The 12,320-nt window shown below is 41.5% G+C and overlaps 2 protein-coding genes and 1 pseudogene across 4 annotated transcripts in view; 2 read left to right on the forward strand and 1 right to left on the reverse strand.

Moving 5' to 3' along the window:
* caskin2a (CASK interacting protein 2a) overlaps window positions 1-883 on the reverse strand; it is a 50,123-nt gene extending 49,240 nt beyond the window's left edge. The window contains exon 1 of one of the 2 annotated variants that reach the window (XM_085360347.1): window positions 778-883. In XM_085360347.1, coding sequence (XP_085216473.1) covers window positions 778-871 — 94 coding nt within the window. In that variant the 5' untranslated portion in view covers window positions 872-883. The remainder of the gene's footprint in view (window positions 1-777) is intronic. The other variant, XM_085360346.1, reaches the window with a different exon arrangement.
* Window positions 884-7,660: 6,777 nt separating this feature from the next.
* Window positions 7,661-12,320, forward strand: part of mettl9 (methyltransferase 9, His-X-His N1-histidine) — an 8,385-nt gene continuing 3,725 nt past the window's right edge. The window contains exons 1-4 of one of the 2 annotated variants that reach the window (XM_085360349.1): window positions 7,661-7,757; window positions 7,937-8,092; window positions 9,105-9,295; window positions 9,366-9,575. In XM_085360349.1, coding sequence (XP_085216475.1) covers window positions 8,003-8,092; window positions 9,105-9,295; window positions 9,366-9,575 — 491 coding nt within the window. In that variant the 5' untranslated portion in view covers window positions 7,661-7,757; window positions 7,937-8,002. Of the gene's footprint in view, window positions 7,758-7,921; window positions 8,093-9,104; window positions 9,296-9,365; window positions 9,576-12,320 lie in introns of those variants that run through there. The other variant, XM_085360348.1, reaches the window with a different exon arrangement.
* Window positions 10,895-12,320, forward strand: part of LOC146626159 (uncharacterized) — a 2,135-nt pseudogene continuing 709 nt past the window's right edge.

A 12,320-nucleotide genomic window follows, 5' to 3' on the forward strand; every position in this document is an offset into this window, starting at 1 on the left:
ACCCTCGCTGGTCGTTTAGAAAACAGCAGAGAACATTACTCATTCACTTTCCCCTGCTGCACTGCCTCAGCCAGTCTAACAGTCGCTGGTTTTTCATGAACAGAAATACACACCAGCACAAAGACAGACAATATCACTTTTAATATTCTCTACAAAGCAATGCTCGCTGCCTGTGTAGTGTGCAAAGTGTATAACAGGCTTTTTCCTGACAGCCACAGCTTTGTTCCCAGCACTCGTCACTGAACAGCCAACCATCCTGATGAAAGCCCAGAGCAGATAACGCCATGAACAGAGGCAGCTTCAGCTTCACAGTCTGTTTGGCCTCTACTCTCCCCAGACGTGGATAAGGGAGAACCCTGTCATTTAAAACAATGCAACTATAAAGAGAGCTTGCTTGTCGGCCAATTCAAATCTAAGCAGATAAGACTCAAAGAAAGCCCCGTAAACCCCACAAAGCAAGAGGCAGGAGCTGCTGGGGTCTGCATTTAGGAGATTAGCTCGTGTTGTGCCGCAGTTTGAATCCACTTAGTTTCAAATTGTCCCCAAACTAAATGCCAGAGGGAGGGCCACGCTTTGTGGTCTGCTGCTGAACTTGATCCTGTGATTATCACAAAGAGACTCCACTTGGTTTAGTAAGCAACAACACTGATGGCAGGAACTCCGCCATTGCTATCTCAGTTGGATTTCACAGTGTAAACAATATATATTCCCAGGCTCTGAGCAAAGAACAAACACAATAGTCATACAAAAGCAATCCCCCACCCTTTCCATACTTACTGCTTTTATTGCACTTGACTTTAGAGAGAAGCTTGTGAGCCAGCAGGAAATCTCCACTCTTCACGGCCACCAGCAGATCCTGTTCTTTTCCCATGATTACAGACCTAACCACAGACACACAAACTGATCGCAGGCAGCCGCCAAGGCTTTTTTGTCTTGTCTTTTCAGCTACAGGTAGCTGCTAATTCCCAGCAATGAGGTGAGGCGGGTGAATGCAGGACTGAGCAGCATCTAGAGGGAACAGCGCATCAGGTGAGGTGGTCAAGGACGTCTTCTTCCTCTTGTCACTAATGTTTATTTCCATTATCTCTGATCGCTGTTTGGCTTCCTGATGATGACCTTGATTTGAAGTTACAGTAAGCTCTGTAGCAGTTTTACTTGCTCGCAGGACTGAGCATAATGTTCAGTCTGTTTTTGACAAACTGGAAGCAGCTGCAACCCAACCTGCCATGACACTGCCAAGTAGAAGCAAAGGAAAGAAAGAACAGAATGAAATCACTTTGAGTTCACAGTAACTTTAAAAAAAATACAGCCAGTGAAAAGAGCATTACCACACAGTCCCAAAAAATGCACCGTTTCATATTAAAAACGGTCAATTATCAACAGCTTTCTGACATTGTTCTGTAGAAACCATCAGCAGTCGGGCCGATTCCCCCAGCCAGTGACACTGAACCACTGAAGAAGAGGATGAGCAGACTCGTATCATGGATGTTTTATAACACAGATGTTTACGGTAGTGCCACAGAGTATGCATTACATCTAAACAGACTGTCAAAGTCAAGCAGTGTCTACACCGGAGTTATATCCATGTTTTCGTTTTCCACCTATTATCTATTTCCAGGTTGTAGGTGCAGCATTCTGAGCAGAGAAGCCCAGACTTCTCTCTCCCAGGTACCTGCTCCAGCTTCTATGGGGCCATGCTAGCTGAGAGACATAATCTTTTCCAGTCTAACCAGGTCTACCTCAGGGTCTCCTCCCAGTTCAACCTCAGGGTCTCCTCCCAGTTCAACGTGCCTGAAACACCTTACCAAGCAAGGAGCCTAGGTCATGGGAGGGCTTGCTGTAGCTGGAGGCTGCTGTAGGTTTGTTAAAGGCTTGTTGGAGATGTAGGTTATTGTAGGTGGAGGGCTTGGCAAACCTTGTAGGGGGTGATGAACTCCACAGTAAACCAGTCCAAGGCAAGGTGATGCATAGGAATCTTTTGAGTCATGCTTAAAGTTTTGCCTTTCATTACATGCGTGAATTAGGTAAAACTGGAAAACCACAGCTATTCACCCCAAATAGCCAGTAATACAAATGGTAAATGGTAAATGGCCTGTATTTATATAGCGCTTTACTAGTCCCTAAGGACCCCAAAGCGCTTTACATATCCAGTCATCCACCCATTCACACACACATTCACACACTGGTGATGGCAAGCTACAAGGATGAGTAGAACAGGTAGCTGGAAATGAGTTAAAGCAACATATTTTCCCAATTTAGCATAAGAACCTACCAACACTTACTTTTCTCCAAGCCCTTTCCTCTCCTGTCTCTATAGAAATTCTGATCTGAACGATACAATCTGAGCTGCCCTCAAACAGCATCAGTAATATTGTCCTCCTTTTCCAACTGCTCATCACATCAAGAGAGAATTCATGGTCTCTGGGAAATCTAGCTGATGGATTTTTTTTTCCCTTAGTTGAAATATTATGACTTGTGTGAAAATGTATTTACCTCTTTGGAGACTATAAAAGTCCAGTGATGTGGCACAACAGATAAACATCAATGAAAACTTAAAAAAGCGCTAAAAGTGCTCAGCTTATACAGGTATCATGATAAGTTAGTAAGCATTTTGTGAAACCTAATAAACAATGGCACCATTATTTGATATCCTTTAATATAAAACAATTATCAAGCTCTAATTGAAGAAAGTTGTCTAATTCAACAGGCAAATAAAATGCAATCCCTTCCAAGAAATCAATAAGCAAATTTTCAGTAGTTAAATACAGTCAAGAATAAGCAAGTGACTTAAACTTGACCCAGCATTTGTTTGTTTTCTTTGATCCAGGAAGCCAGGTCCCTCTGGAGTGTGCAACTAATCTCCAACTCTTCCCGTGCAGCAACATGGTCTCCGTTCACTGATAACATCCCCCTGACCTTTAAGAGGAAGCATCTTTTCAGTGAAGCAATGCCAGGCATTCTGCCAGCTAACGTTATTGGGAGAAAAAGTTGTGTTTTTCTCTCTGAGAAAAAGCAGCAGGCTGAGCCACTTCAGAACCAATTTGTTCAAAATCACAGATGTGCGGGTTAGCAAGTGCAGACTAGGGGGACACAAAGTGACCATACAATTGATCTCAGGGAAACATAGAGACAGCCTCCCTGGGTTTCTACACTTACCACTGAGGCAGATTAAACAGGGTTTTTCACAGAGTCAAACAGTGTCCAATTAGATTCTGTCTGTATGCAAAACAAAACAATCTGAGTCTGGAGGAGGCTGTCTTGGATGAAATAGTGCTCTGCAGGCACGATGTCCACCTAGTTCAGCTATTCTGCTGCAGACTTCTAGGTGATGATGCAGCAGGGTAGCCCAGCAATAGATGCCAATGCACATGGTTTAAAACTAGCCATGCACCTCTACACGCAGAAACAACTGCACAGCCCATCACTAACATGAGCAATGCAGAATGTAAACAAGAAAGCCAAAATTGGCATGTTGGCCTAAAGTGGATAGAGAGCTTACTTCAGTAGGGTTACACTGTAGTTGATCGTGGATGACCAAAGTGATAAGTGACAAATCCTTGAGTTGCACTACACTGTACGAGAAATTCTTCAGTCTAATATAGTCTAATATACTACATGTATATGTTGTAGACCTAATTTTCTCTGCAATATTCAGCTCAATAGCAAGCAGACCAAACCTCTATTCTTCACTGGGACAATTTCATTTACATCCCACTGCAGCAAACGGACGAATGCAATATACAAAAAACTGAGAACTTTATGAAATCAAAACATCGGCATCTCATCAACATCACAAATCTATAACACCCTCTTCCACCACCGTGAAGCACAGATGGATGGAAAAAGCCCTGAAAGTTGGTGATTTATGAAAACAAGGTCCTTGCCGACCAGGGAAATTTACTGGAAAACGCCAATAGCTCGTTCAAAGTTATCGTACATTTTCAGCTGTTTGCCTGTAAGTGAAAAAAACATGATCATGCGACTTGTGAACGCATTTCATTGGGACTGCCGTCTGCTCTCATCGTTCAAATCTAGTTCGCCAAGTTACCAATCTCAACTATCAAGGTGTCCCAACTACTGTCCTTCCTACTATAATCCTGTCGTATTTCTATTAACCGAGTCCGTCTCTTTTTAGTCTGTTCACAATGAACAGGTTTAAAGAAGGGAAAAGGTTCTCACCTGCTCAACTACGGCGGTGTAATAGGATAGCTCACAACCGAGCAAGAAGAGCGCTCAGGGTAGCGCGAGACGGACTTACAGCGTTAAGAGACCCGCGAACACTGACACAACTTCTGGTAGAAACTTTCAAAGTAAAGTTGCGCAACAAGTCTTGGATTCTTGCTTGTCAAACTTCCTTTGTTTTTTGCTTGTTTTCAATATCAGATGGCACAGAGTTATGTTCGGACCGGAAAATTCAACGTCAGTTTCTGACGCCACTGAGCAATAACCCTTGGATTGTCTGACTTCCACTTCTATATGATTTTATTATGAAGGGAAAATTACACAACTCGATCTAGCGTCCTTCTTCGGTTTGGTTAACTTAACGGAGGTGAGTAACCAGCCTACTGTATGACCATCATATTGAAACAAAAGTTGTTTTTTATTAATAATTATGAAAACTAAATATTATTACTATTATTACAAAGTTCTCGCTACTAAGGAGCAATTTCCCCCATTTATATACTTTAATTGCTTATTTTAGCCATAGTTGTTTTTGTTTGTTTTGTTTTTCTTGACGAATTTAAATTTGACTGTTTGTGTGATGGCAGTGTGAGTTAAATCCTCAGACCATTTTTAGTCAGTATTAAGTAAGTCTTGTTAGAAGCTTATTTCCCTCAGTGGAACCTGCTGGTGAGAAGAGTGAGCGAGAGCTAGCAGAGCAGTGATGTAGTAGCGACATCTGCTGATGAAACACTGCTACTAACATTACTCCTAGTCAAATCCAAGGCAGCGCGATTTTCTGTTACCTCGCGTTTACAGTCTTGTATAAAAGTCCATTTCGGCCATTAAAAAGAAAAACCAAATCCAGAAATGTTAAAAACCAAAAAAGTTAGTCATGATTTATAGAAATTATCATGATTTGACTTGCATGTTAAAAGGATCAGCTAAAATGATCAGCGTTTTTAAAAATAAAACTATCATTATGAAATCACAAAGGTAAATGGTGAGAGTTTTGAAAAACTGAAAAGAAAATGAAGGTATGACAAATTGTTTAAAATTATGAGGGGAAAATCTAAGTGATGAGACAAAACATGCAGATGAGAAGATAGAATAGCAAATTGTGAGATGAAAAGAGGAGCTAGAAAGTTATAAAGCATAAGGTCAAAATAAGACGAGAAAAATTATCACATAAGAAGTCAAAGGCATCAAGTGGTCTTCAGACAACAGGTTCGGTCAACCACGCCCACTTTTTCTCTGCTCATTAGCCCCGGAAATAAATAGCTGTAGTAGTAGACTTTGAAATTCATTTACTTCTGTAGGTGCAGGTAACGCCTCATCTCTTCGCGCGCCGTCGGGGTATGTAACACATGCTGCGTTTTCAAAGTCCGTGTAATTCCTTGGCATTCACTGCTGTGGAAATGTCTCCCAGAGAGCCTGTTGGTTGCGTTTGTCTATGTCGAGGAAAGGTGTGCACACTTCCCTTTCTGTTAATTTAAGTGTGACATTGTACTATACTTTAATGTTATATAGAATATAGTCTTTAATAAAAATTAAAATATAACATTTTTTCACAACAAAGAAGGCTTCCACTGCTACTTCTCTTGGGTTCTAGTTACATTTTTATTTATAAGATTTTCGTTTTTTATCTAAACGATATAAATGTAAATGAGTGACAGCTTCCAGCAGTTTTTAGCTTTGGAAAGGAGACATTTGAAGATCAAATTCAAAAAGGTTGCTTTTGAGCTTTGTTTTTAAAAGCCCTGAGTGAATTCATCTGGGATATCTTTCACAATGTCACTATTTGAACTATTCTTAGTGGAGTTTGCTTTTGTGTGCAAGGCCTTGTTAGGATTATCATGCAGTATTCCCTTTGGGAAAGAAACAGGCTAGAGATGAACATAAACTCTTTATTTCCAAGGTCAGTCACTGGGAACCATGCAGACTGATTTGAGGAATGTGACTCATCTTGCTGGCTGTTCTAACCATGCAAAGCATGAAAAAGTTCTCTTGAGCAGTAAAACAGGACATAGTGCAGTTGTGTTTCAATTATTTGAAACCTAAAGTAAGAAAAACTCATTCAAACAATGTCTAGACAGACTTGTATACAGAATTCTGTGAGATGCTTCTCTCAGCAAAACAAATGAAATTAAAGTAAAGCTTCTCACAACTTTGAGCCACTGCAGAAGAATGACAAACTGATGCTAAATGACCCAATTTTTTTTTTTTTTTACATTGTTAGCATTTTAGAGGTAATCGGGTGAAGAGTGTTTTCTTGCAGAAATTTTTTTGCACATATTTTATGAATTATGACATGATGCCCAAGTTGATTCAATCAGTTAATCAAAGTTTCTCCACGGCTGTCTGTTACCCACAGCAAGACTTCTCGTGTATTGTATATTGCTGAAACTCTAATAGAGTTTGAGATGCCACAAGAGGGAACGTGAGACTCATTTTAGTTCAGTGGATGAATTGTTGGCATTAAAGTTTTAATTCTAAAAAATTTAATTGTCCCATATTGCTTTAGATTCTTTCAGTGCCCCATTTTGCTTTTGCAGTCTTATCTGAAACTGAGGCCTTGCAACATTGCATTGTCTTCATATTTCGTATAATCAATGCCAACTAAAAAAAGACAGAAATAGCCACTGTGTTGTTGTGCATTTGATTTTGATCCAGAAGTAACTGTATTTGGACAAAATTGTGTACTATTTAGATGCCTGCTAGCTTGGTTGGAAAAATTCACATATTTGCTCATTGGTGAAAGTAACCGACAAAAATTATTTATTTATTTATTTATTTATTTATTTATTTATTTATTTATTTATTTTTAGACCTTGCTAGATTTCTAGAGGAAACATTCCTAGAGTCGAACAGCCTTTATATCAGACCATAAACATGCTCCTGTTTATGGGCGGAGGGTGACTCTGTCAAAAGACTGCAGGATACCAGGAGTCTGTGGAAAACTGGCCCCGCGTTCCCTTGCTCTGACCTCTTTAAACATTCCCATTTGAGACTGGTTTCTACTTCCAGGCTGTTGAATAAAATGCAGTGCATTTACACATTTCTAGTCTTATAGTACAGAAGCATATCCAGGGTTTGTTCATTGGTCAGCCATTTGTTAGCAAGTGAGCATGCTCTTGTTTCTCGGTCAGATCAAACCTTCCATCACGCCTGGCTGCACAGTGCCAAGACTACAGCGAACACTGGCTCAAAGCTTAAAAATTGAACTTCACTAACAGGTGATGTCATGTAGCCGTGGTTTGGGGAGGAAACTACTGGAAAACGTTTACATATTGCAGGAAATGATTCACGGGCGCGTTAAATAAATGCTGAGTTTTAAATAATGAGGTGATAGGTGCTGGAAACGGGTTTTTTAGGTTTGGCACGTCTAATGGATACGCCTAAGCATAGGGTGGCGGTAAAGCGCGCATAAGCGGTTTAAACGCCTCCAATAAAGCCAAAAGAAGACAAAGCATTGACTTTTTGTTGTCATATTGGGCAGAGACCCTGCAGATGGCACTGAGTTAAATGTAATAAGCTGACAGTGGGATTAAGTACATGGTAACAGGCCTTGTTGAATCCTCCGCTTGCCCCCGCAGGTTAGTTTGCCGTCGTGTAACCGGACACATGCCTCTGCGTGCTGCTTTGCAAGTGGCTGCTGTTCGCCTCTTTAACACCATCTAATATTAACCGCGGCACTCTGGCCACTTTGCCTCTTCTCTCTCGGTTTCTGTCATCTCTTCTGCTCAAGACTTTATTCATTATGTGTCCTCTGCAGCTGAGGAAGTTGCTCTTTGTAGGGTGGGTCGTAGGTTACGTCGCCTTTCTGCTCTCAATCAAGAGGATGTGGACCGGGAAGTACATCCGAAATCCGGTTGTCCGCTCTCTCCTGGTGAACATGCTGAGCGACCTGGATACGATAGACGTTACAAAGGTAGGTTACCTGCGAATGGTCCTTGTCACGACTGCGGGGGTTCTGTAAAGGGTAAAACGAGGCTTTGTGAAATACTGAAAAGTTGGAATCAATTGTGCAGATGTTGGACTAAAAAGTGATCGTTTGCCAAAGTGATTTCCGGCATTAGCCCAAAGATTATTGCCTGTATTTAAGCTGCTGATCTATAATATGTGAACAGGATGTCAAAGAAGTTTCTCGTGGGTATGACAGGGTAATTTTGAGCCACGAACTACATTCCTGTCACAATGTAGACATATGTGCGTTTTTGGCAAAGTGACTTTTATATATAGCAATTATGTATCAGCTCAAGTGTCACTGACATCAAAAATGTCTGTTTTTGTTTTGTAAAGGGAGATCTGGCTATTTCAACACATACAACAGTTTTATAAACATATGAACTGCATTGATTTAAAATGTAGGTGCACTAACACAGTCATAAATATACTTGCAAAACAGGTCATTTCTTCATTTTATATACAACTTCTTCATAAATCTTGTTATGCCCAGCATATTCACCAGTATAGGCAAATGTATAAAGTATACATTGAAAACATCAGAAATTACTTGGCACAACACCGGGGTTGTATCGGTGGATGACTTGTAAGTGTTGCGCAATTATAAACAGGGCGAATAATATGGTTGTGGTGCTTGAAAGGAAAAAAACTGACTGTTGATAATAATCTTACTGTAATGAACAATGTGTTCTGAAGCAGAACATGTTCCTTCATTTAACATGCACACACCCCCCACTTACTGCACATCTTGCAAATAAAATGTAGTGTAACACTACTGGAACAACAAGATCTCCAGCAAATCAGCCCAAAGCAAGGTTAGCATGTTCACTCAGCAGGGTTGGTGTTGAATGAGAACTCAGAATGTGTATGACTGTGACTTATCCTCAATGCTCACTTGATTGTATTCAGCAACTGTATGTTTTCTGTACTTTTCAGCTGTGCCTTATTATTTCATATTTTCTCTAAAACTTGTTTAGTGGTACAGGTGCAACCCTGACCAACTGGAAGAATCACTGCAGCCACTGTTTATCCAAAACCAGCTGGATGCGGACACCAGGGCTTTTGTGGAACAGAGTGAAGAGAAGTCTACGTATCTCTTCACCCAAATCTATTATTCTCTCGTCTCAACTGTCCTCAGCCCGCTGGTATCACGTACCTCCATTAATGGGTGAGTTCTTTACACACTAGTCTTCCTTTCACCTGTAGTCCATCTTTGCCTGACTTGCGCTCCCTCTTAGGTTTCTGGGTCGCGGCTCTATGTTCGTGTTTTCCAAGAACCAGTTCCAGCAGCTTATGCGGATCGAGCCAGACTGGGTGGCTGACAGACTATTGGACCTCGGCGCGGGGGATGGTGGTGTTACAAAGGTGATGGCACCACATTTCACGGAGGTCTATGTAACTGAAGTGTCATTGACCATGAAAAGGCGTCTCCGCAAGAAGAAATTCAAGTAAGTGTGGGATTTTTGTTTTGTTAAACTAAATGAAAGTTCTGGGTGATCTTGGATGGCGGATGTAGCAGGTGGTGGTGCAGACGTAGCTCCGACTTTCAAACGGTCACGATTAAAACCAGAGATATATAAAACAACTGATGGAAGGGTAATTGTAGAGGATGAACTACTTAATTTCCTTGCTGTAAAAATCAAAACTTTAAGTCAGGATGAAATTGTGTTGTTGGCCACGAACACATTTGAATCCGAGGGGATTGAAGCCTCCAAGAAAGTTTTGTTTGAGCTCTGCCCCACTACCTCACAGCGGTGCGTTGGATATAAAGGACAGCATAAAGACGCCAACAATATTAAACTCTGTCTTAAAGTGCTGAATGAGTGTGGGGAGAATATCCCAAGATTTGTATCTCATCACCTGGATGATTTGCCGCCTGTTACATACTCCAGCATGGATGTGTGTTGTCTACTACGGCGAATGGACCAGCTGTGTGCTGAGGTGGGTGCTTTAAAACATGTAGTTAAACTACAGGCGGATGTCTGCGAGCAAGTTATGACCAATGCTGTGGAGGTCGACCAACGTGTGACTGCTCTTGAGTGTCGGCCTGAGGTACCGGCTGAGCCTGTTACGCTGAATGCTCAGGGGTCGGGGACCGCTTCCCACTTTCCCCTGGGGAAACACGCAGAGGAGCGGTGGGGGAGTCGAAGTAAAGGCGGCCCGCGTGAAAGGCAGGAAGCCAGAGCTTTGGCTGCTTCAAGGACTGGGACAAGCACAGTGTCAGCATTTTGTCCGGAGATGTTGCTATGTGGTCAAGATCGGGCTCCGACGACAGCCCGAGGCCGTAATATGGAAACTACAGCAACAACGGAGGATCCCGTTGAGACAGTGCTTTCTACATGCTCCCCACAATGGAGTAAAGTTGTGAAAAATGGCAAGCCTCGTCTCAAGCTGGAGAAGGTTAATTCGGGTTCAGGAATGCATGCTGCTACCACTGGACACAATAAGAGGCCTGGACCTGTATCGATTATCGGCACTGGAGCTGTGAGTACAATCAGAACTGTGCAAACTAAATTGGTGAGCGTGTTTGCCACTAAATTTGCCCTGGATGTAGATGCAGAAACTCTTGCTCTGTATTTGAGAGAGAAACTCAAAAGAGATGTGACCTGTCAAAAAATTGCTACTAAACGTAGCAGGTTCGGCTCTTTCAAGGTTACTGCTGAACGTAATGATGTAGGTGAAATGTACAATCCTGAACTCTGGCCTGAAGGGGCTCTGGTCCGGCGTTTTTATGAACCTCGTAAGCCCGGTACGGTTGTGCCAAGCTCAGTGGATCCAGCAGGGGAGATAACTGCGATACCAACGTATTAACATGAAGATGTCTATTAGGATATTATCATACAACTGTCGTGGTCTACGTTTGGGACAGAGTGCAGGGGACAAAGCTCGACGGATTGTTGTGGACAGTCTGCTTGCAGAATGTGACATTTTATGCTTGCAGGAGACATGGTTGTCCAAACAGGACCTGGGAAAACTTAACTGTCTAAATGCAAGTTTTTTGGGAGTGGGGGAATCAACAACTGATCTCAGCACAGCCATAGTCAGAGGCAGAATACCTGGAGGGGTTGCTGTGCTTTGGGACAAAAAAAATAGACCCTGCCCATTAGACTGGATGTAGACTGGTGTATTGGTATACAATAGTAGTTTTATCATTCTTAATATTTATACTCCCTATGAATCTTGTCAAAATGAGCAAGAATACCTCAGTAGGCTGGCTTTTATTAATGCATTTATTCAAGACAACGATACTTACAGCATATATGTTTTGGGTGATTTTAATGCTGATCTCACAGACAGCAGTTCTCAGTTTGCTAAACACTTAACTCACTTTTGTCAAGTTAATAATCTTATCTTGTCTACCAAAGTGTTACTGCCTGCAGATAGCTATACATAAGTGAAGCCTGGCATAGTACATCATGGCTGGACCACTGTATCTGTACAGCTGATGGACATGCAGCTTTAGCAAACATGACTATTAGGTATGAGGTAACTGTGTCAGATCATATACCTTTTGGTTTTACTGTGAATGTGGAACAAATGCCAGCAACTACTGGAAATAATATTGCTACCAGTGTAAAATTAGACTGGTCAGCATGTAGTGAAGATGATTTCTTAGCTTATCATAGTAATACCGATATACATCTGAACAACATTTCTTTGCCCAAAGAAGCTATTTTGTGCAAAGATGTCAACTGTAAGAAAGCTCTGCATAAACATTTACTCTGCTCAATGTATGATGATATAGTGACTGCTCTGTATAAAAGTGGTACACTGCTTGATAAACAATATAAGCATAAGAAACCTAACATCAGACCTGGCTGGAAAGAACATGTATCCATGTACCATGATGAAGCTCGCATAGCTTATAAATGTTGGGCCATGGCTGGAAGACCTAAACAAGGCCCAGAATTTGAACAGAAAAAATGTGCGAATGCCAGATATAAGTACGCTGTTCGCTTTATAACTAAAAATGAGCAAATGCTGAGAGCAGATTCTTTGGCCAGGAAAATGCTGTGTAATAATACGGCAGATTTTTGGAAAGAGGTGAAAGCTCTTAATAACTGTAAACCATCTCTACCATCAACTGTTGAAGGTGTTTCTGGGGCAGATAACATTGCAGCATTATGGAGACAGCATTACAGTGCATTGTTTAACTGTATAAAAAGTGATCCATATGAGGACAATTTTGACAT

Source organism: Diplotaxodon limnothrissa, linkage group LG8 (genome assembly GCF_057381915.1).
Source record: "Diplotaxodon limnothrissa isolate DT_005_m linkage group LG8, D_limnothrissa_male_GT1.1, whole genome shotgun sequence".
NCBI lineage: Eukaryota > Metazoa > Chordata > Actinopteri > Cichliformes > Cichlidae > Diplotaxodon > Diplotaxodon limnothrissa.